The sequence below is a fragment of the Gossypium hirsutum genome, chromosome A02 (assembly GCF_007990345.1).
Source record: "Gossypium hirsutum isolate 1008001.06 chromosome A02, Gossypium_hirsutum_v2.1, whole genome shotgun sequence".
Taxonomy (NCBI): Eukaryota; Viridiplantae; Streptophyta; class Magnoliopsida; order Malvales; family Malvaceae; genus Gossypium; species Gossypium hirsutum.
In genome coordinates, this window is record NC_053425.1 from 5620931 (window position 1) to 5643653 (window position 22723).

The 22723-nt window shown below is 33.7% G+C and overlaps 2 protein-coding genes, 1 long non-coding RNA gene and 1 other non-coding gene across 9 annotated transcripts; 2 read left to right on the top strand and 2 right to left on the bottom strand.

The window, feature by feature from the left end:
* On the top strand, positions 1–14926 carry LOC107944247 (tuberculostearic acid methyltransferase UfaA1). Of its 6 annotated transcripts, XM_041089455.1 has the most exons (25): positions 1–151; positions 409–593; positions 2697–2914; positions 3007–3103; positions 3233–3334; positions 3531–3590; positions 3723–3801; positions 9208–9355; positions 9647–9770; positions 10131–10311; positions 10632–10660; positions 10848–10996; positions 11543–11645; positions 11943–12038; positions 12122–12177; positions 12266–12389; positions 12540–12602; positions 12691–12750; positions 12825–12986; positions 13211–13284; positions 13363–13456; positions 13711–13847; positions 13966–14046; positions 14259–14364; positions 14665–14926. In XM_041089455.1, exons 2-25 carry the CDS (start codon positions 420–422, stop codon positions 14734–14736), a joined length of 2589 nt encoding a protein of 862 aa, XP_040945389.1. In that variant the 5' UTR covers positions 1–151; positions 409–419; the 3' UTR covers positions 14737–14926. The 6 variants fall into 6 exon arrangements, with proteins under 6 accessions (XP_040945389.1, XP_040945380.1, XP_040945379.1 ...); XM_041089446.1 differs by lacking the exons at positions 1–151; positions 409–593; positions 2697–2914 and having other exon boundaries at positions 3007–3111; XM_041089445.1 differs by lacking the exons at positions 1–151; positions 409–593; positions 2697–2914 and having other exon boundaries at positions 3028–3111; positions 3225–3334.
* Positions 14927–15097: 171 nt separating this feature from the next.
* Positions 15098–16070, bottom strand: LOC107932145 (uncharacterized). Its single transcript, XR_005910968.1, has 2 exons — positions 15959–16070; positions 15098–15768 (listed from the first exon to the last, which is right to left on the bottom strand). It is a non-coding gene; the product is annotated as an uncharacterized protein (transcript).
* Positions 16071–16412: 342 nt separating this feature from the next.
* On the bottom strand, positions 16413–18923 carry LOC107944246 (heterogeneous nuclear ribonucleoprotein 1). Its single transcript, XM_016878065.2, has 2 exons — positions 18407–18923; positions 16413–17976 (listed from the first exon to the last, which is right to left on the bottom strand). The coding sequence occupies exons 1-2, from the start codon at positions 18626–18628 to the stop codon at positions 16816–16818; spliced, it is 1383 nt and encodes a 460-aa protein (XP_016733554.1). The 5' UTR covers positions 18629–18923; the 3' UTR covers positions 16413–16815.
* Positions 18924–21185: 2262 nt separating this feature from the next.
* On the top strand, positions 21186–22109 carry LOC107944245 (uncharacterized). Its single transcript, XR_001696177.2, has 2 exons — positions 21186–21463; positions 21546–22109. It is a non-coding gene; the product is annotated as an uncharacterized lncRNA (long non-coding RNA).
* Positions 22110–22723: the final 614 nt, after the last annotated feature.

Consider the following 22723-nt stretch of genomic DNA (forward strand, 5'->3'; position numbering starts at 1 on the left):
TTTGTTTTTTTATTTTAATGTATGTATATAAATATGACTTATCTTCTCTGCTATAATTGAGAGCCTTTTAGAATCAGAGGATAAAACAGTGGCCTCCCTATCTCCATTTACTATTTTCTTCTCCCTTCTTCTTCTTTTGAAACATTTTCAGGTCAGTGTTTCTTTTTTGCATTATCTCCATTTCTTATTCAGTTTCAGTTCAGAATTCACTCCCAACATTTTCTGAAAAATAGCTGCTTCATGTCGTAACATTCAACACGTTGGTTATCTCATATGGCTTTTTCTTTTTTTTTTAGAAAAGGACTAGTTTCTTTTAAGACCAAAAGGTCTGAAAATGACAGCATTATCTGAAACTCTCACCTTCAAAAGAGTTCATAAATTCAGGTTGTTTTTTTTTTTTGGGTGTAGTGAAATAAAGGATGAAAATAGCAGTGATAGGAGGAGGGATAAGTGGGGTGATATCAGCCTATACTTTAGCCAAAGCCGGTGCAAATGTAGTGCTTTACGAGAAAGAAGAGTATTTGGGAGGCCATTCCAAGACCGTTCACTTCGATGGTGTTGATTTAGACCTTGGTTTCATGGTTTTTAGTCCCGTAAGTTTTTAACCATCACTTTTTCATTTTCTTTACCGACGCTTTTAGTCGTTTTCGTCGCTAAAGCTTTTACTTGGTATTGCTAGAGAGGAGATAAAACTGAAATTATAGGAATTTGGAAGACTATAAATCTACAAAAATCAAAATAAAAAAAAAAATAATTTTTGAAGAAAATGAAATTTTTTAAAAATAATTTTCTCTCTGTCTTTTATATATTTATACCATTTTTATATTATAATTATTTTTAATGAGCTGGAAAATAATAGTAGTTCTTGTGTGCTTGAAAATCAGACACGTAAAACCCTAGTTTTCACGTGTTTTCAAAACCCTCTATATTTTCTTTCCTTGAACCTAAACAATTTTCCACAGCATTAGAATAGTTTATTTCCTTTTCTAATACATTAATTAATAATAAATTGCTTTTTTTTTACTTTGCAAATGCATTAAAAATAATTAAATTTAAATATATTAATATAAAAATAATTAGAAAATGTAAACTGATCCAAGGCCATGGAGAAGGGGTGGTTCCTGCCTTTTTTCTTTGTCTTTTTATTTGGTAGTTTGTTAATATTTAGTACTTTTAATGTGTGATGGAATATTATGGTTAGGTGGAAATGTTTTGGTTTTACGATTTTCCAACTAACAATTTTTTTTGAGAAGTAGACAAAATAATAATAATTAAATTTAGTACTTTTAAAGTTTAGGATTACAATCTTAATTTTCTAATTGATAAAATTTAAAATAAATAAAAAACTATTACCAAATTAAGAACACTCATTTAAAAGTATTGAAAGATCAAACAGTGTGGAAAAATAAAAAAAATTCGAGAACAAAATGACAGGCGTTTGAAAGAAAATAAACAAAAATTCATTTATTTTTACATAAAACAATTTATGTTATAAAATAATTATTTTTCAAAGATTTTAATATAACTTTTTCAATATTTTTGCAAAATGATTTTTTTTATGAAACCGTTTTCGATGTATTTTGTAGGATGAATACACCAATTATATATATTTTAAAAAATATAAATAATATTTTTTGGGGGTCAATTAAACCCCAGTACTGCATGAGTCTAACTATACTAATAGTTATTCAATTATATTTTTTAATTATCTAATTATTTTTAATATTTTGGTGTTTTTATTTTTGTGTTAATTAATTAGTAATTAAAAAATTAATATTAAATAATTAAATAATTATTTTATAATTTTTCGTAATTAAATAAAAAAACACATTTGAAGGATCTCTTATTGTAGTCTACATTAAAATAAATGTTTTTTTAATAAATTAAAAATTGAGTTGACATGACTCTAGCCTAAATAAATATTTAAATAAATATATATATATATATATATATAGACGATGGATTAGGACACACTCACTTTTGTGGGTGAAATATTTTTTTAAAAAAAAGATATATTTATAATTTAATATTTAAAATAATAGAAAAAACAATAATATCTTCTTAAAGTAATGGTTGAGGTTTTCTACTTTAAGGTTTAAAGCTTAAATCTTATTATTGTCATTTTAGGTTCTATCTAATTGATGTTAATTTGATTCTTGATATCAATTTAATAAAAATATATATAATTATCAAGAAAATTTTAATAATAATTTTTTTATATTTATGATTATTTTTATAAAATAATATAATTATATTCCATACTTAATTTTTTTTCATATACCAAACGATTTTATAATATAAATTTAATACTTATAAAATTATGTATTAAAAATCTAACATTTAACTTCTCAATACATAATTATTTTCAGTAAATTTTATTTCAAATATTCATGAAAAAATAAATAAATAAATAATGAATCCAGTTTTTTTTTCACCAATAATATTTTTTAAATTTTTTGAAATTGAGTAATCAAAATGTACTAATAATTTAGTGACAATGAGTATAGATTACCCAAAAAAAAATACAAGTTGAACATTAGTGCTACTATTTCAAGGAATAGATGTTGAAACTTTCATGCAGGAATTGGAATTGAAAGTTTCTTCATTGATAAATATAATGTTTGATAAATTTATTAGTGGGGATGTCTCTGAAATGTGTGTGTGCGCTTTAATGTGATGACATTACTTTATGGCAGGTTACATATCCAAATATGATGGAGTTGTTTGAGAGCCTTGGGATTGATATGGAACCATCTGATATGTCACTCTCAGTGAGCCTTAATGAAGGCAAAGGCTGTGAATGGGGCAGCCGTAATGGCCTCTCAGGCTTGTTTGCCCAAAAATCCAACCTCTTCAATCCTTACTTTTGGCAAATGCTTAGAGAAATTCTCAAGTTCAAGAATGATGTTATTAGGTGAGCAATGATAAAAAGTCTTCATGTTACTCCAAAATGAGTTGTAAGTGTTGGATATGAATATATGTCGTCTTTCATTCCTGATTTTGCAGTTATCTTGAATTGCTCGAAAACAACCCGGATATTGACCGTAATGAAACATTGGGACAGTTCATAAAATCAAAGGGTTACTCTGAATTATTTCAGAAGGTTATCTGGTGAGATATATCAGAAACCTCTCTACATTTTCTGATATGCTTTTGTTCGTATCAAAGTCGACTTGTTCGACGAAATGTCTCATTAGTTGCCAATAGCAATGACAATGTTGTAGTTTTTTAGGTGCCTGTATGTGGTTCGATATGGTCATGCCCTACAGAAAGAGTTATGGATTTTTCAGCTTTCTCTGTTCTTTCATTTTGCCGCAATCATCATATACTTCAGGTACATTCTCTTACAAATGAAAGTATTATATAAAGTATTTGGTAAGAATCACTCGTGGACTATGTTACTCGGACTCGTGTGAGTTTTAGATATGAATTTGTATGGAAAATGTAAGTCTGGCTAACATAGGTCATGGTCAGTATGAGCTTTCTATGTTAGTTTGGATTTGATAATATTACATTGCTTGTCTTTATAGCTCTTTGGACGACCACAGTGGATGACCGTTCGATGGCGTTCACATCGTTACTTCAATAAGGTACCGGTTCTCATTATAATTTCCTCTTCTTAGGTTGCACCGTTTTGTATCCAAATTCATTGTTACATGCAAATAGATGTAAGCTCCAGACATTTTATTTTTGCTGTGGGGTTATTGACAAAATGTAATCAGGTTAGAGAAGAGCTGGAGAGTAGAGGTTGTCAAATAAGAACCGGTTGCGAGGTGCATTCTATTTTGAGTGATGCTGAAGGTTAGTATCTAAATTCAAAGTTTCGTTCGAGTATTTTGAAAGATTTCAAGAGAGCTTTGAATAAAATTATACTTCACTTATTAACTAAAGAATTGAACTTAAATAAAGAAAAAAAAGTCCTAATCCTAATTGGGAAAATAGTTCCCTTATTCTAATAAACTACTAAAACATAAAAAGAAAACAGTTCCCTTATTTTAGTAAATTACTAAAAGATAAAATAAAAATATTTCTAGAATATGAATAAAACTTATCTATCCAAATAAGATTTATCTACCTAAATAAATTTAAAATATATACATATTTCAACACCCTCCCTCAAGTTGGTGCATATATATCAATCATGCCCAACTTGCTTACAAGAAAATCAAAGCTTGTTTTAGAGAGTCCTTTGGTGAGTATGTCAGCAATCTGTTGTTTTGAAGGAACAAACAGCATGCACACTTGGCCTTCTTCAATCTTTTCCTTGATAAAGTGTCTATCAATCTCAACATGTTTAGTTCTATCATGTTGGACTGGATTGTGAGCAATGCTAATGGCAGCTTTGCTATCACAGTACAACTTTATTGGTGAAGTTATTGGTTTCCTCAGCTCTTCCATAATTCTTTTTAACCAAACCATTTCACAAATTCCTTGAGCCATTGATCTAAACTCAGCCTCTGTACTACTTCTTGCTACAACAGTTTGTTTTTTGCTTCGCCAAGTCACAAGGTTTCCCCAAACAAATGTACAGTATCCTGATGTAGATCTTCTGTCTGTTATTGAGCCTGCCCAATCTGCATCTGTATAAGCTTCAATTCCTCTTTGTTCGGATTTCTTGAAGAATAAGCCCTTTCCCAGTGAACTCTTCAAGTATCTTAGAATTCGAAACACTGCTTCTTCATGTTCCTCCATTGGGGAGTGCATAAATTGACTCACTAAGCTTACTGCAAAAGCTATGTCTGGCCTTGTATGTGATAAGTAAATTAACTTACCAACTAAACTTTGGTACTGCCCTTTATCAACTAATCGACCTTCTTTATTTTCAAATTTTACATTTGGATCAATTGGTGTGTCCATTGGGTGGCAACCACTCATCCCAGCCTCTTTTAAAAGATCAATCACATATTTTTTCTGAGAGACTACAAGACCCTTCTTTGATCGAGCAACTTCCATTCCAAGAAAGTATTTCAAAGGACCCAAGTCTTTGATCTCAAACTCCAATGCTAGATGCTCCTTGAGACGTCTTATTTCATCCACATCATCTCCTGTAAGAATGATATCATCGATATAAACTATAATAACAGCTATTCTACTTTTTTGTGAATGTCGATAGAATATTGTGTGATCAGCTTGCCCTTGTGAGTAACCTTGTTTTTTAACAACTTGAGTGAATCGTTCAAACCAAGCTCGAGGAGACTGCTTCAGACCGTATAAAGATTTCTTGAGTTTACATACTCGAGTTCCAAATTTTTCTTCAAAACCTGGAGGAGGATCCATGTAAACTTCTTCTTCAAGTTTTCCATTTAGGAAAGCATTCTTCACATCTAGTTGCTGTAAAGACCAATCAAGATTAACAGCAATTGATAAAAGAACTCTGACGGAATTTAATTTGGCCACTGGAGCAAATGTTTCAAGATAATCTATCCCGTATGTTTGAGTGTACCCTTTTGCTACCAACCGGGCTTTGTATCTATCTAAAGATCCATCTGGTTTGAATTTGGTTGTGAACACCCATTTACAGCCCACTGTTTTTTTTCCCTACAGGTAATTCCATTGTTTCCCATGTACCTGTTTTTTCAAGAGCACGCATCTCCTCTAAAATAGCCTCCTTCCACTCGGGAACCTGTAAAGCATCTTTCACATTTTTTGGTATTTGGACAATATCGAGACACGAAACAAAGGTTGAGAATGTCGAAGATAAGGCTTTATAGGATACAAAGTTAAACATGGGATATTTGACAATATTTCTAACACATTTTCTTTTGGCAATTGGAATATCTAAATCAGAAAATTCATTGGCTGGATTATGAGCTTTACCTGGGCTTTTGACAGGATCTTGCGGGTCGGATTCTTGGTGATGAATCTGGTGGATTTCACTTTCTTGATTTCGATTTCTTCTTGAGTAAACAATTAACTCCTTTGTTTGTTCTTTATTTTCATGATCAGACTCTACACCTTCATCCTCCTTTTCATTAACATTAACATCATTAATTTTTGTGTTAATTATAAATTCGCCTTCCCCATTATTAGAATCCCTATGTTGTATATTCCTAGTCTCTTCTTGATCAATTATAGAATCTTCTTTAGTATAATTCCCTCCCTGAAGATTAGAATGAAAATAAGATTTTGTTTCAACAAATGTGACATCCATGGTAACTATAATCTTCCTATCAATTGGATCATAACATTTGTAACCCTTTTTATTAGAAGCATAACCAACAAAGACACATTTTTTTGCTCTAGGATCTAGTTTACCTTGGTTGTGAAGATGAACAAAAACACTACACCCAAAAACTCGGAGGGATAAATCTGTAATCAATTTAGAGTTAGGAAAGTTATCTTTAAAGAGACTAAAAGGAGTTCTATAATTTAGAATTTTACTGGGCATTCTATTAATAAGATATGTAGCTGTTAACAAGGTTTCGCCCCAAAGATAACGTGGTACTTGACTAGTGAACATCAAGGCTCTAGTTACTTCCAAAAGATGTCGGTTTTTTCTTTCTGCAATCCCATTTTGTTGTGGTGTATTTGTACAAGAACTTTGGTGGACTATTCCATGTTTGGTTAAGAAAATACCTAATTGGTCGCTAAAAAATTCCCCACCATTGTCAGTTCGAAATACTTCTATTTTCACACCAAATTGTGTTTTCACCATAGCATAAAAAGACTGAAACACATTTTTAACTTTCGACTTATCTTTTAATAAAAACACCCAACAAAGTCGAGTATGATCATCAATAAATGTGACAAACCAACGTTTTTCTGAAAAAGTCGAGACTCTTGAAGGTCCCCAAACATCACTATGAATTAACGAAAAAGGTTTGGAGGCTTTATATTTTTGAGGTGGAAAGAATGACCAATGATGTTTAGCCAATTCACAAAATTCACAATGATATGAAGAAGGACTTTTATTTTTAAATAGATTAGGTAACAAATATCTTAAATAATAAAAATTAGGATGTCCAAGCCTATAATACCAAATCATAGCCTTATCAAAATCAGAAACAGAATTTAAACATAAAGTAGTTGTTGGTTGACTTAGATGGTCGTCTTCAAGAAAGTAAATTTCACCAAATTCTTTAGCATTGCCAATCATCCTCCCCGAGACCATGTCCTGAAACTTACACATAGAGGAGTCAAATATAACATGACAATTTGAGGACTGGGATAATTTACTAACCGATATGAGATTACAAGCTAGATTTGGCACATGTAAAACATCATGTAAAACCAAGGAAGATGAAATTTTAACAGTGCCTTTCCCGGCTATTGCCGAGAAGGACCCATCTGCTACTTTGATCTTTTTGTTTCCTGCGCAAGGTGTGTAAGTTGAAAAAAGAAAATGACTGCTAGTCATGTGATCACTAGCTCCAGAGTCAACAATCCATGTGTTTGTTTTACAAGGCTTGACACTGAAAAAAACAGAAAAATCAGTACCTGATTGGGCAAAAGAGGAAGAAGGATTATTGGATGAGTTAGGAATAGAAGAATTCATCCGAAATTGTGGTGATTGAAAAAACTTGTGTAGATGCTCTAATTGTTCCTTAGTGAATGGAGACCCTTCCAGAGAACTTTGGCCCTCATAATTTCTATTAGTTGTTTGGAAAGCTCTGCTATCCCCTGATTGGAACCACGACTATTGCCATTCTTTTTCCTTCTATTTGTCGGTTTCCCATGGAGCTTCCAACACGTTTCACGAGTGTGCCAATATTTTTTACAGTGATCGCACCAAGGTTTTTTCTTTTTTTCACTATCATCATTATTTTTAATAGTTACAAGAGCAGAATTATCATCATTAGCTTCAAACCCTGGCTTTAACATTACTTTTCTCCTTGTCTCCTCTCTTCTAACCTCAGAAAAAATCTCACGAAGTTTTGGAAGCGGTTTTTTCCCTAGGATCCGAGATCTCACTTCATCAAATTCTTTATTTAAACCAGCCAGAAACAAATAAGCTCTTTCATTCTCTTCTTTTTTCATAGCTTTTACACCATCTCCGGGACACTCTCATTCATCATTATAACACTGATCCAGTTCTTGCCAAAGAGACATCATCTCATTATAATAAAGAGTAACTTCTTTTTCCCCTTGCCTAGCTTTCCACAGTTTTATTTTTAACTCAAAAATCTGTGAAGCGTTTTCTAAATCTGAATAGGTGTCTTTCACAGCGTCCCAAATATCTTTAGCATGTGGGAGAAAAAAAAAAGGTTTACCTATGGAAGCTTCCATGGAATTAATAAGCCACGCAATTACCATAGAATTTTCTGACCTCCACTTGCTCATCTTTGGATCACCCACCTGTGGTTGCTCAACTTCTCCATTTAAATGACCTAGCTTGCCGCACCCATCAATTGCTAATTTTACGGACTGCGACCATTCCAGATAATTCTTGCCATTCAACTTGTGAGATGTCAGTTGAAAAGAAAGGTGAGACGTCTCTGTCCCTTGAGTCATTGTACTCTCGGTAGTTGTTTCAACTGTAGAACTTTTTTCCTCTGTTTGATTGCTGGATTTCTTATCTCCAGTGAAGGCTATTTTAACCATGATGTTACTAGAGATTTTAACCTAGCTCAGATGCCATGAAAGATTTCAAGAGAGCTTTGAATAAAATTGTACTTCACTTATTAACTAAAGAATTGAACTTAAATAGAGAAAAAAAAAGTCCTAATCCTAATTGGGAAAATAGTTCCCTTATTCTAATAAACTACTAAAACATAAAAAGAAAATAATTCCCTTATTTTAGTAAACTACTAAAAGATAAAATAAAAATATTTCTAGAATATGAATAAAACTTATCTATTCAAATGATTTATCTACCTAAATAAATTTAAAATATATACATATTTCAACATATTTTGCTCCGATATTATTAAGATTTTTATACAACAAAGCTGGATTCAGAAGTTCTCAACATTTTATAAATAATGTACATGTGAAATGATCATAGCAGCATGGTTTCCACTTTCAACTTGTTTTCTCAGAAGCTTCTACTTGCTTCATTCCTACATTCTCATTCTCTAAGATGATCCATAACATGTTTAAACGCCTTTTAAGATGATTAAGAGTAACTTGGCTTCTGTTTTGCATTATCTGAATAAAACTATTTCTTAAAACTGAAGAAATATGACAGATATGGCATTTATATTTAGACCTTTTCTCATGTCAGAAATATTTTGTGGTTCAACTGGTAATTCTAAAGGTTTATTACAGGTTGCACTGTATTATGTGGAGATGACTCTCAAGAGTTATATCAAGGTTGCATAATGGCTGTTCATGCACCAGATGCTTTGAGATTGTTAGGGAATCAAGCGACATATGATGAATCAACAGTGCTTGGTGCTTTCCAATATGTCTATAGGTACCATTATTGAATACATTATATAACTGAAACTGATATTTTATGCAATCCCTGAGATATTTCCATTTACCTCAAATACCATGAAGAGATCTTTACTTCCATTGAAGGCTTCCACCCTTCCCCCCACCCCCCCCCCAAAAAAAAAAAGGGGCCTACATTGACCTTTTAAATTTCAGGATTTTAGATGTGGATATGTCAATGTATAAGTTAACCATGAAAGAGAGAACCATAAAAAAAGGGTTTTGATCTTTCAGTCTTGCACATTCATTTGTGATTCTCTTTATCTGGCAGTGATATTTATCTTCATCGTGACAAAAATTTAATGCCCAAAAACCCAGCAGCATGGAGTGCTTGGAATTTTCTTGGAAGTACAGACAAGAATGTATCTTTGACATACTGGCTTAATGTGCTTCAGGTAGCTATTATGTTCTCTTTGCTTAAATACACTCTTGAGTCCAAAACCTACTTGTAAAACGGAATATGTTATATTGATTAGTACTTTTGGTACTCATAGTTCAAAATGTGATTGCTTATATTATACTAGGACAGTATATGATCGTGACGACTGTTTTAGAGCTTCCTCCAACTACTGGTGATGTTAAGATATGGGAGTGGGAATGCCTCTTGAAATTGGTTTCTAAAGTTATAACCCTTTTAACTTAGAAGATGACAATCAGAAATTATATTTTTCTAAAAAGGGAAGGTAACCCAAAATTTATATGAGAAAATTGATCTTATCACTAATGTTATTAGACTGCAATGTATGAATTTGCAGAATCTAGGAGAAACAAGCCTACCCTTTTTGGTCACTCTCAATCCAGATTATACACCACAACACACCTTGCTTAAGTGGAGAACAGGCCATCCAGTACCATCTGTTGCTGCAACCAAAGCTTCTCTTGAGCTTGATCGGATTCAAGGGAAGAGAGGAATTTGGTTTTGTGGAGCATACCTGGGTGAGCAGATTCTGTTATAAAAGACCCTCTGCTGACTGTCTTTGTTTTGTTAATCACATTTTATTTTTCAAAATCCCTTTCCATAAGATATTTATGCAGAGTATACATCTGACCTACAGTAAATATGAACATGGATATATGTATCTTCCTCTAAGGCTCACATTGTGCCTAAGTTTTCCTTGTTAGCCAGTTAGTAGTGTTTTAATTTGCTGATTGCCTGACATCTGAAAACTAAAAGTACTTACGATAATTTGGCTCAAAACTAGGAAACTTCACTTTCAAATAATTCATCAGAGTAACTCAACTAACTTTCTTTTCAGGCCATGGCTCCCATGAAGATGGACTAAAGGTAGTGATTACTTTTAATCATAAATTATTTCTTACCTTACCATGTTCTCAAATGAGTGCATATTGATCTCCCATTTGACTAAAGGATGTCTCCCTAATATATATACTTCACCAAGGTTTTTACTCTTTTTTTCAAAAGGATGTGTTTATTATATCGCAGTTCACAAGTGAGGTTCACTTCTTTCCAGGCTGGGATGATTGCTGCAAACGGTCTGCTGGGAAAAAGTTGTAATATTCTGAGCAATCCAAAGCATATGGTGCCCTCTCTGATGGAAACAGGGGCACGTCTTTTTGTTACTAGATTCCTCAGTCATTTTATATCAACCGGATGTGTGATGTGAGTTCCTCCAATGTCCTACTCTGCTGCTGGTTGTTGTCTGTTCTAATGTGTCCACACTTGTGAAATTATAAGATCATAATGTGCTTTGATTGCCAATGCAGGGTTTCAGCTTTAGGTTTAAGATCATTATGATTCATCTATTGTCCAAATCATTTTTGTTCTTCATTTAAGAACCATAGACAACTATTAGCTACTAATACTGTCAATTGTTTCACTTAAAGCCGGACCATCCTGATTTAGACTAAACTTAAAGCCGGACCATCCTGATTTAGACTAAGTATCCAACACTCACCTCAAGACCAAGTAGCAAACCCTATTTGTGAGGCATTTATCATGTCAATTTCATGACAATGTGCATGGTTTGAACAGGCCAACTCATTAAAGCCTCTTCATTCGATATGAACCAGCTATCTATGTTTAGACTTCTGTTTTAGATAAAGGATTCTTGGACTTCTGAAATGCTATTTATGCCCTTGATTCAACCATGATCATCGTATTTTTTTAATTTTAATAATTAATAACTTTTACTTTTTCCATTAACAGTTTATTGGAAGAAGGTGGCTCTATGTTTACCTTTGAAGGAACTAGCAATAAGTGTTCTCTAAAAACTGTAATTAAAGTTCACAGTCCACATTTTTATTGGAAGGTAAATGCATTTGAAATCAATCGATCAATAAAGATACCATATGATTATCTTATGTTCTCTTGACTTTTTACTTGAACTGAATTACTTTGTCCTACACTCATGTCAGACACATATTTCCATCACAAATTTCCATATTGTACAAGAGCATGATTCTCCTAATATAGGAGAAAATATACCGTATCCACAATCTCAATAATGTATATGTCAAACTACGTATAATGTATTGAACTTATGGATACGGTTTTCCTTATGCGTGATATTTCAGCAATTAATGAGCACTAATAATTGCTTTTTCAGGTTATGACAGAGGCAGATTTAGGCCTTGCAGATTCATATATCAATGGGGATTTTTCTTTTGTTGATAAAAAAGATGGTCTGCTGAACCTTGTAATGGTAAGTAAGAAAATGACACAATCATAACAATGTGTTATAACTACCGGTACCTGCGTTCATCAGATTTGCCTTGTTACCTGCAGATTCTTATTGCCAACAGAGATTTGATTTCTTCCAACTCAAAACTTAATAAGAAAAGGTATACTCTTAATTGTAAACCCAAGATGATAAGCATATTCTTCACCTAAATCCCAGTTGAGATAGTATATCTAACCCTTTATTTTTAGGGGTTGGTGGACACCATTGTTGCTTACAGCTGGTTTAACATCAGCAAAGTATTTCTTCAAGCATGTCCTAAGACAAAATACTCTTACACAAGCTCGTAGGAACATTTCTCGCCATTACGACCTGGTATGAGGCCTTGACCTGTAAATCCTTTGTTGTTTATCCAAGTATGCTGAAGAATCTAATGCTCGATGTGTGAGTGTATATATGATTTTTTGCAGCTTATTAAGATTTTAAGACGTACATAATGCTTATAATCATTCTTTGTATTCTTAGAGTAATGACCTTTTTGCACTCTTCTTGGATGAGACAATGACATACTCTTGTGCAGTATTTAAGGTTAGACTCACTGTCAATACTTGGCACTTTATGTGATGATATTATTAAATAAGATTGTTAGTAAATTTGATTTTTGTTTGTTTTACAGACAGAAGATGAGGATTTGAAAGATGCACAACACAGAAAGATCTCTCTTTTGATTGAAAAAGTAAGTCCTTACAGTAATAATATTTTCTGTTCATACTATAATCTTTTATCGAATTTTCCATCTCGATTTTCCAGGCAAGAATTGATAGCAAGCATGAAATTCTTGAGATTGGATGTGGTTGGGGAAGCTTAGCAATCGAGGTTGTCAAACGAACCGGATGCAAATATACCGGCATTACTTTATCCGAAGAGCAACTCAAACTTGCAGAAAAAAGAGTGAAGGAAGCTGGACTTCAGGTACCAATATGATAATCTGCAACATATTGACAAAAAATATAAGCTGCTAATTATCGGCCAAATTGAGGTCATGATATGTTTTTAATTTAGCAAATAAAGTAGTAATTTTGTAAGTATCAGCTTTAGCACCAGTTCGAGTTTGTCAATGGCTCTGGCCATTGCATCTGATTGACTTTCAGGGGTTCATAGCCATTGCTATCTCTGTATTTTAACTTTATTGTCAGGAAAATATAAGATTTCAACTCTGTGACTATCGACAACTACCTAGCACCGACAAGTATGACAGAATTATATCGTGGTAAGTTCTTTAAGCCACCAATTTTACCCCCATTACATACCAAAACAAAGATCATAATACTATTATGGCCATCTCCAGTGAGATGATAGAAGCTGTTGGCCATGAATACATGGAGGACTTCTTCAGTTGCTGTGAATCAGTGTTAGCAGATGATGGCCTTCTTGTTTTACAGGTAACTGCAGTTTGAGAACATTTCCAGTATTTAGCCAAGATCATGAAAATTACTAGCGATGTTGCTCGGACTCGTCATTTTTTTGGTAGTGTCTGTATTCAACATTCATGATACGGAAATATGATGCGCCAAGGACGTTAAAAAAACTTGGAAAAAATCTGACACATAATTGCACACTATACCCGACATCAAGTAACATAGATTACCAGTAGATTTGTTTTGACTACTATTTGGGATGGTTCATGTTACTGCAGTTCATATTAATACCAGAGGAACGGTACGATGAATACAGGCGAAGCTCGGATTTCATCAAGGAATACATCTTCCCTGGTGGATGCTTACCTTCTCTGGCTAGGATAACAACAGCCATGAATGCTGCATCCAGACTCTGGTATAATGCAATTTCCCCTCTTGTAAACTTTTATGTACATAACCATGCATTTCGTTTTGGTTTCTGTTATACAAATATTTGGTCATGGAGAAAAGTGAAAGAAGTTGTGTAATTGTAGTGTGGAGCATGTGGAAAACATAGGACTTCATTACTACCAAACGCTTAGATATTGGAGAAAGAATTTCTTGGAGAAACAGAGGTATGCCATTCCCAGTACATTTGTGTGCCATTCCAACTTGCATGAAAATCTTGAAAAAGAAAATTGAACACACTTGTGTTAAAGTACGTGTCAAACACTCGCACACAAGTTCAATCCAAATAATGTAGATAAATAAGACTTTATCTAATATTTTGATAACCTTTTCAATGAAATTTGGAAATTTGATTGTTGTGCTCCTGGAAATTTGATAGCAAAATCCATGCCTTGGGATTCAATGACAAGTTCATCCGAACATGGGAATACTATTTTGATTATTGTGCTGCTGGTTTCAAGTCCAATACTCTTGGTAATTACCAGGTGAGTCTTTCCCCATTTTCATTTTTTTTCTTTCTAAAATAATATTAACCAACACTTTCTTAATGAAACTATGAGGTATTATCCGACAAAAATATTAGAAAATTTTTTATAAAAAGATTGTTTGAAAATACTTAAATCGAACACTCGCCCTAGGTCCAGATAGCATAAATACATGTTTTTTCCTCCTAGACCTATTTGAATATCTTATGAACTATTTGAGACCATGCATTTCTTGGAAATATAGACCTTGCTTATGCCATCTATTTATCCATTAATTGAGCTAATGTTTTACATATGTAGGTAGTATTTTCTCGGCCTGGAAATGCAGTTGCACTTGGCAACCCATACAAAGGCTTCCCCTCAGCTTCTTAATTATTTATTTTCTCCTTATTTCAATCGTACCATAGCCATGATTTGAGCTTGTTGATAACTGATACTACACGTTTGGTTTCATTCAAATATGGTATTTGAGTGCATATATATACATTGATGAATGTAATTCTGGCATGCCTCGTAGGAACTTGCCAGCAGGATTATATTTTTACATGGACATTTATTTTAATTCTCTGTTCAAATTTTAATAAAAGAATAATTTTGACTTATTAAATGCCATAAATTAAAATAATTATAAAACCTGGATCATTTTATATCATTAAAATGGATCTTCATTCCCATGCGGATATGCGCCACCAAAATCCAGAATTCCTTTAAAACTGAGTGATCAAACAATCAATTAAAAAAATTAAATATATAAATAAAGCAGAACAAGAACTCATTTTAGCAAGGAAAACATTAAAAAGTAAAAGAAGAAAAAAAAAACCCAGAACAAGAGTACCATACAAGACTTACTGTCTACGGACATTAGCACATGCACTAAACATGTAGACAGACAACTATTTGATGCAGAAGTGTATTACTCAAAAACAGAGTTCGAGTAAATAGCATATAAGATACATCTGAAGTTTTCATTGCCTAACTAGCCTAACTCTATTGATAATGGAAAGACCGAGCTTCTATTTTCTATCTATACATTCTACCATTCTGTCACCAAGTCATTTCTAGTGGCTAGCAACGTTTGAGCCCTTAGTCCCGTTGTCTAGAAGCAGAACACCTAAAATCCTTGATACTAAATGCTTTCAGCACTACAATCCTGAAAAATGAATGCGTTTCATTATCAACCGTAGTATCCAAATCCTTCCACCGACTAAAACTCAATTCAATTGCCTAGGTTGACACTCAAAAGTCAAAACTACTAAAAGCCTCCTCTCCCCTTTCCACTGTATTATTAGTTTATTACCTAAAATGTACATTAGTGGGGAACAATGAACAATCATGAATAATACAAGGTTACCAACAGAATTCAGAACAATTTAACCTACTGTTTGAAGAAGGAAAGAAAGGCCCCTGCATTAAATGTTTGGCAAAACTCAATTAATTCATTCCAAAACTAATGGGAACTTTAAAGACATACTTTTCTAGAGCTCTAATAATCAATTATCATACTATGAAATTTACTCCAAAGAATCAAAAGGCACAATCAATAATTATGTAATCTTGATCTGCCAGAAAGCTAACAGCTTTTGAATCAACATACCCCAAGCAGTTTGCATCACTAATCCAACTCCATCTTGAATAAAAACCCCACAGAAACCAGGATGAAGATCAGGAAACCTTTTGACTTCAAAAGCCAAGAATTTGTAGTGTTGGGACAGCACCTGGGTGGGGAAGGGCCCCTCTCATCTCATGTTAATTCAAATTTTCAACTGAGCAAGTCCTCTGCCGAACAAACCCCACCAAAAAGCTCGGGTTCAGCCATGAGTGGACACTTGACTCCACCTTTGAACTCTCGAGCATCTCTCCGCCTGTACAACACAAGGGCAAATACAGGGGGAAAATCATTATGCCATCCTCAAGTGTCAACTACCACTACGTTTATCGCTATCACTACGAGTGATCAACCCAAGTGGCCCATATCTCCACTGCTATCAAAAAAAATCCTTGGTAAATCTCCGTACCCTACTGATCATATCAAATCAAGCATAATTATCTATCATCAAATTTTTCTAGATGATATATATAACAATAAAATGCTCAAAACAGCAACATAATACAATTTTAAGTTATATAAACTAATATAGCTTAAACACTACCATAAATATGAAGGTATTGGAGCAGCAAGAAAAAAATATAAAGCAAGCCAAATTAAAACTACACTCAGTAGCACAACTGAAGAAAGGCACCTATTACGCCTCAAAACTACTTATTATGACTAGCAAAACAGATACTGCAAACTACAGGGTTTCAAGCAATCCAACCGGTCCCGAGGTGATTTATCATCCAACTTGAAACTCTCCTGTTGCTGCTCGAGTAAGAAACCATCACAATTACAATAGCAAAGAGAAGGCCATGCGCAGAAGAGTTTGAGATCAAGTTGTCTTTCTTGTGATAGTATCACTGTTGCTGAGCTTGTCGGCCCTGGGCACCGCCGTACCCACCACCATAACCACCTTGTCCACCATGAGGACCATTTGCCTGAGCACCCCCATAATTTCCAGAACCTTGGGATGAATCAGACCTCCATGTTGCATTTCCATACCCTGAACTTCCATTTACATCACCATACCCACTTCCCATGTAACCACCACCACTCCCTTGTAGATCTCCCCCACCTGCACCAGCATTACTATTTGGAGTACCACCAGAACGACCTCCAGCAGCCCCATAGCCAGCATTCCCATAAGATCCATCATTACCACCATATCCACCATATCCATAACCTTGACCCCCATACCCAGTAGCTCCAGTGGGAGATTGGCCAGTAGCTGCAGAACCTGGACCACCACTACCAGCACCAGCACCAGCACCCCAAGGAGCAGCATTCCCATAACCCATAGCACCATAACCAGAAGGAGCTTGAGTGCCCCATGAACTTCTAGGGGCACCAGGAGGCCCACTTGCATAACCAGCATTAGGGTTCCCATAAGCTGCACCTGCAGGAGCACCATAACCAGCACCTGCACCACCATAATTTCCATAACTACCATAACCTACACCATTATTAGCAGGACCATAACCGTAACCAGGTGCATATCCTGATGAGCCATAAGGTGGAAAGCCAGCTCCAGTACCCTGGGCACGCATGTAACTATTGGAGTCCATTCGACCATCATAAGAACTTGAATTCCCACCAGAAGAACCATAACCCTGGTAACCTCCAAAACCACTGGCACCACCACTCATAGTACGGCTAACCCCACCGGGGTTTGCATCTTTGGGAAGGGCCCGCTTCACTTCAACTTGCTTGCCATTCAAATCATGAAAACTCTTGTGCAAAACCCTGTCAACTGCATCTTCAGTGTCGAAGGAGATAAAACCAAACCCTCGAGGCCGCTGAGTATTCTGGTCATACATGATTACCACATCAGTTACATGACCATATGCCTCAAAGTATTGGCGAAACCCGTCTTCAGTCAAGGTCGGAGGCAGTCCTCCAACAAAAATCTTCTTGGTCCTGATATTTCCACCACCTCCGGAATTTCTACCCTGATTAAAATTACCAGATCTAACAGACGTTTGCTGCTCCTCTCTAGATAACGCCCTCTTTGCCTCAACCTGGGAAACAGTTATCTTATAATTGGGAACTATCTTTGCACCAGGCAACGCCAATAACAATACAGATAAAAGACACAAACTCGGATGAAATTAAGCACACACACACATATAAGCACAAAAACACCTTAAATTGTAAAATTGGCACCAAAATAATATAGCAGACACTAAGAAACTCCAAGTATCTTCTCATGCGTAGGCAAAAGACAATAAGATAAAACATACAAAATTAACAATAAATAGAGCATAATCGGAGGGGAGGGGGGAAGAAAACTTGGAACCATACAATCATCAACCAGTAAATCAATAAAAAATAACATATAAACCCCCAAATTCATTTCACTCGCTAGAATTAGTATTAAAAAGGAAAACCCACTGGGATGACAATAACCCTAGAAAATCATTATAATAAATGTAAAAATAAAAACCTCACCGTTCTACCATCAATGGTGTGCTTTTCTTGAAGAACAGTATCGAGAACGGACGGATCTGAGAAGACAACGAATCCAAAGCCACGAGGTCTCCCCGTAACCTTATCTCTCATAACAACAGTCTGCAAGATGTCGCCGTACTGACCAAAATATTCCTTTAGCCTATCCTCACTTGTTTCCCATGATATCCCTCCAATAAACAGCTTCCCCTGATCTGAATCCATTCCCCCCTTCTACTCTTCTCTTCTATTCCTCCAAATCTAACGAAAAAAGCTTCCGATTTTAACCTTCCTTTTAGGTTTTAGGGTTTTGGGGTTTTTTTTAGGGACTTGGAGAATGAGGAAGAAAAAATTATTTGGGGGACGATTTTGAGAGACAAAGTTACAGCTGCTCTAAAGCCAAAGAATAAAGAAAGGGGAAGGGAAGAGTGAGGGATCGCGTTGTATGCCGTTTGGACGGTGGAGATTTTGGAATATTTCGGAAAGGAACGACCGGGATTTTGTTTAGATCGGACTATTGGATCCGATTGGTCCAGTTTCATTTGGGCTGGGTTTTAATAAGGTTTTCATTTAACATAAAATTATTTTATGGAGAATAATATAATTTTTGGCCCCTAAACATCTAAACTTGGCAATTAGTACTATTTGGTACTTGTATTTGTACTTTTTTTATTCATTATGGTCCTTGAACACAGTAATTAGATTCATTTTGATCTCTAGACTTGGATTCTATCAAGATTCGATGATATAAACAGTGTTATTGGAACATGACCAAATTAGACGAATTGAGAACCTATCAATATAACAGTCTAAGTAAAGCGGTTGAATTGATTGATTTGAAAACTACTTGAAATTGGTAAAATTTGAAAATCAGGACAAAAATCGACTATTCAACAGATTGAACCATTTTAATTTTTTTTTACTTTTTTATACTTTTACGAATTTTTAATTATTGTTAGTGTGGCTGACGAACCAATCGAATTGGTTGAATAGGAATTGGTGATCTAACTTGTTCAACCAACTGTTTGATTATTAAAATATTGAATGTGACACTATGAGATTGTATCTAGAGCTGATCATGGGTCGGGAGGCCCGGCCCGGCTCGAAGGCCCGCCCGAAAAATGAGAGGGTTTGGGTAAAAATATAGGCCCGAAAAATGGGCTTGGGCAAAAAAACGAGGCCCGTTTAGAAAACGGGCCGAGCCTAGGGTAAGATTTTTTTGCCCGGGCCCGGCCCGGCCCGGCCCGAATTATATATGAATATATATTTTTTATTTTTTTAAATTATTTTAAATTTTTAATATAACTATTTTTATTATATTGTTAATTTGTGTATTGTTTTAAGAATTGTTTTAGTATTATTTTTATTTATTTTTATATTTTTAAATATATTTGATTTATTATATTTTTAAATTTTTTTATTTAATAAAATAATGAAAAAAATTAATATGGGTCGGGCCTGGCCGGGTTCGGGCTTAGTAATTTTATTTTGGGCCTGGCTTGGACAAAATTTTAGGCCCATATTTCGGGCCGAGCCGGGCTCGAGCCTAGTAGACGGGCCTAAAATTTTATCTTGCCCCGGCCTAGCCCGACCCATGATCACCTCTAATTGTATCACACCATCACTTTTTTTTTAATCAAAAGGAAAGAGCACAATATAATATAAGACTATCAACCAACTTGTCACACCATCACTTCAATATTTATAAATTTCCAGGTGATTTTTATATTTTTTGAGTTTAGGGATTAAAATGGATCTAATTGTAAAGTTCAAATGCTAAAGTGGAAAAAAATATATAGGTACTGAAGTGAACCTAGTTGCTAGCTCAAGGGCCAACAAACATATTATCCCAAATACTTTATATAAATTTTCATGAATTAATTGCACCGAACATCCTTAAACTACCCACATTTTAAATTGATCCCTATACTTCAAATCATTCTAATTACATCCCTAAACTATTGATGTTATATCAATTAGTTCCTTTTATTGCTAAATCATTAATTTAACTATTAAATAATACGTCAAATCTTATGTAATAAGATTTAAAATGATTTTTTTTTAAAACTAAATATTGTAAAAATAGATGTTTTAAAAATCTTAGTTTCGAAGTTTCAAAACTTTTAAGAGAACTTTACCATTCACTATTTTTTTTCAGTTTTTTTTTTTTTTACTTTCAAAAGTTATATGACAAACTTCTATTTATTTAAATGTAGCTACATAAAATTTAATGTGTCATTTAAAGATTTTAATAACGAAAAGACTTGACTGATTTAATATTTATAGTTTGAGAATATAATTAATTTTTTTTTAAATTTAAAAACTAATTTAAAATGAACGTCATGATTTGGAAATATATATGGTATAATTAACGCAATTATCATCATAAATTTTATTTAAAATATAAAAAGTTATTTATGTTAAAAAAATTAAAAATAATTGTAATGGAATTAAACAATTTAATGTGTTTAATATTATGTATTTATTTTTTATATAATATTAGAGGTATTGATGAGATAATATGGTTCGAATTTGTGTAGGAATTCGACTTCGATTAATATTTTTATACTTTTTTTTATCTCAATAAAAATGTGAAATTTGTTATGAATATCTTATTAAATGGATGTCCATTATGATTAAGATAGAGTTTTGATGTAATTTAAATTCTAATAGTTATTAGAATTAGATTTCTACTTCTTTTATACTTCTTATATCTATAAATAGAGACTCTGATAAAGCATTATAAATTATCCTTTGATTAATAAAGTACATTCTCTAATATTACTCTCCATCTTTCTTTATTTTATAACAAAATTATTATTATTTTAAGTAACTTCTAATTATTTTAGATAGATTAGATATATTGTATAAGTAGAAGTATCTTTTTATTTTCTATAATTATCTAATTAAGTAGGGATTATAATCCACCTTCGTATATGATTGTATTGCTTCTTCTTTTTAATCATGAGAGAGATTATTGTATTGGTAATGGCTTGTTTTGAAAATCATACGCAAAATATACCCAGAAAATCATTCAAACATCCCCTTCCCGCACATTCAGTAAGCTGCTTCTTTTTTTAACCATGACTTCACTGCTTCGTTTAATTTTTGCCGATTAATGGTTTTTTTTTCTTTTTTGCAGAAACTTGGTATTCCTTCAAATCATGACATCCCAGAAAATCCCTTTTTTGGTATCTTTCGTTTGAGGTCAGTTACTTAATAGTTCGAAATACTGAATGTTTTTGACGCATTAAAGAACTGGATTTCCTTTTTCTTATTGAGTGAGGTTTAACTTGAATGTTGAAATCATTGAGCCTATTCCATATGAACATATCAACAGTGTTGAAGAAGAAGAAGAAAGGAGAATTAAATATTTGAAATCATTCTATTTAAAGAAGTTGAAGCAAAAATATCACGAATGCCAGGCCAAGCTATGGCTTAGTTTATTATAGTAATAATGTTAATCAAACATGGAATCACGAATGCAGACCAAGGGCTTAGTTTATTGTAGTAATAATGTTAATGTCAGTTTATGATTCTTTCATTCATGTTTAGATTGTTTGATGAGGTTTGGTGATTGAATAATGTGGTGAGATTGAACCATACAGACTATAATACTTGGATTATAATGATTTTGATAACGAGTAGAGAGGCCCAAATGTAATCTGACTCTTCATTGAATGACCTCCTTAATACTTTCTTTGCCTATATATGTTACTTGGACTAGGGCTTGCATATATGCAGAACAGTTATCAATTGAATATTTTAAAGCTCTTCATCAGTTATTGATATCAGAATCGGATCGTAATGGAATTCCGGGGTATGCATCGATCTATCATGCAGCACATTGTGACAAAAATTCTATGCTTTAAACAAAGACAACCAGAATATGCATAGTTCACACACTGCAACAAGAACTTGATGGTATCAGTTCAGAAGTTTCTGGTACTCAGATTCATTTGCAGTTCAGAAGTTTCCGGTACTCGACTAAACAGTAACCATAATAACAAAGCTCAACAGCTTGATCTTTAACTCATAATTTATCAGCAGATAGGAAAATAGCAACATAGAATGTTATTTATGGAGATCTAACATTCAGAAGAACATAAGCTGCAAAGTATTCGACTGTTTTGTTTCAGTATCAAGGAATGCTATCTCTTCTAACATTGTTCGACTCGTATATATCAACATACAAGAAAAAGCATACAAAAACAGAGACAATTGTAATGATTAATGAATACACATCGTGCAAAGATAAACGGTCATCTTCATCTGCTTCCGTTTGTGAGATAAGGTCCGTGAAATTCTCATCTGTTAATG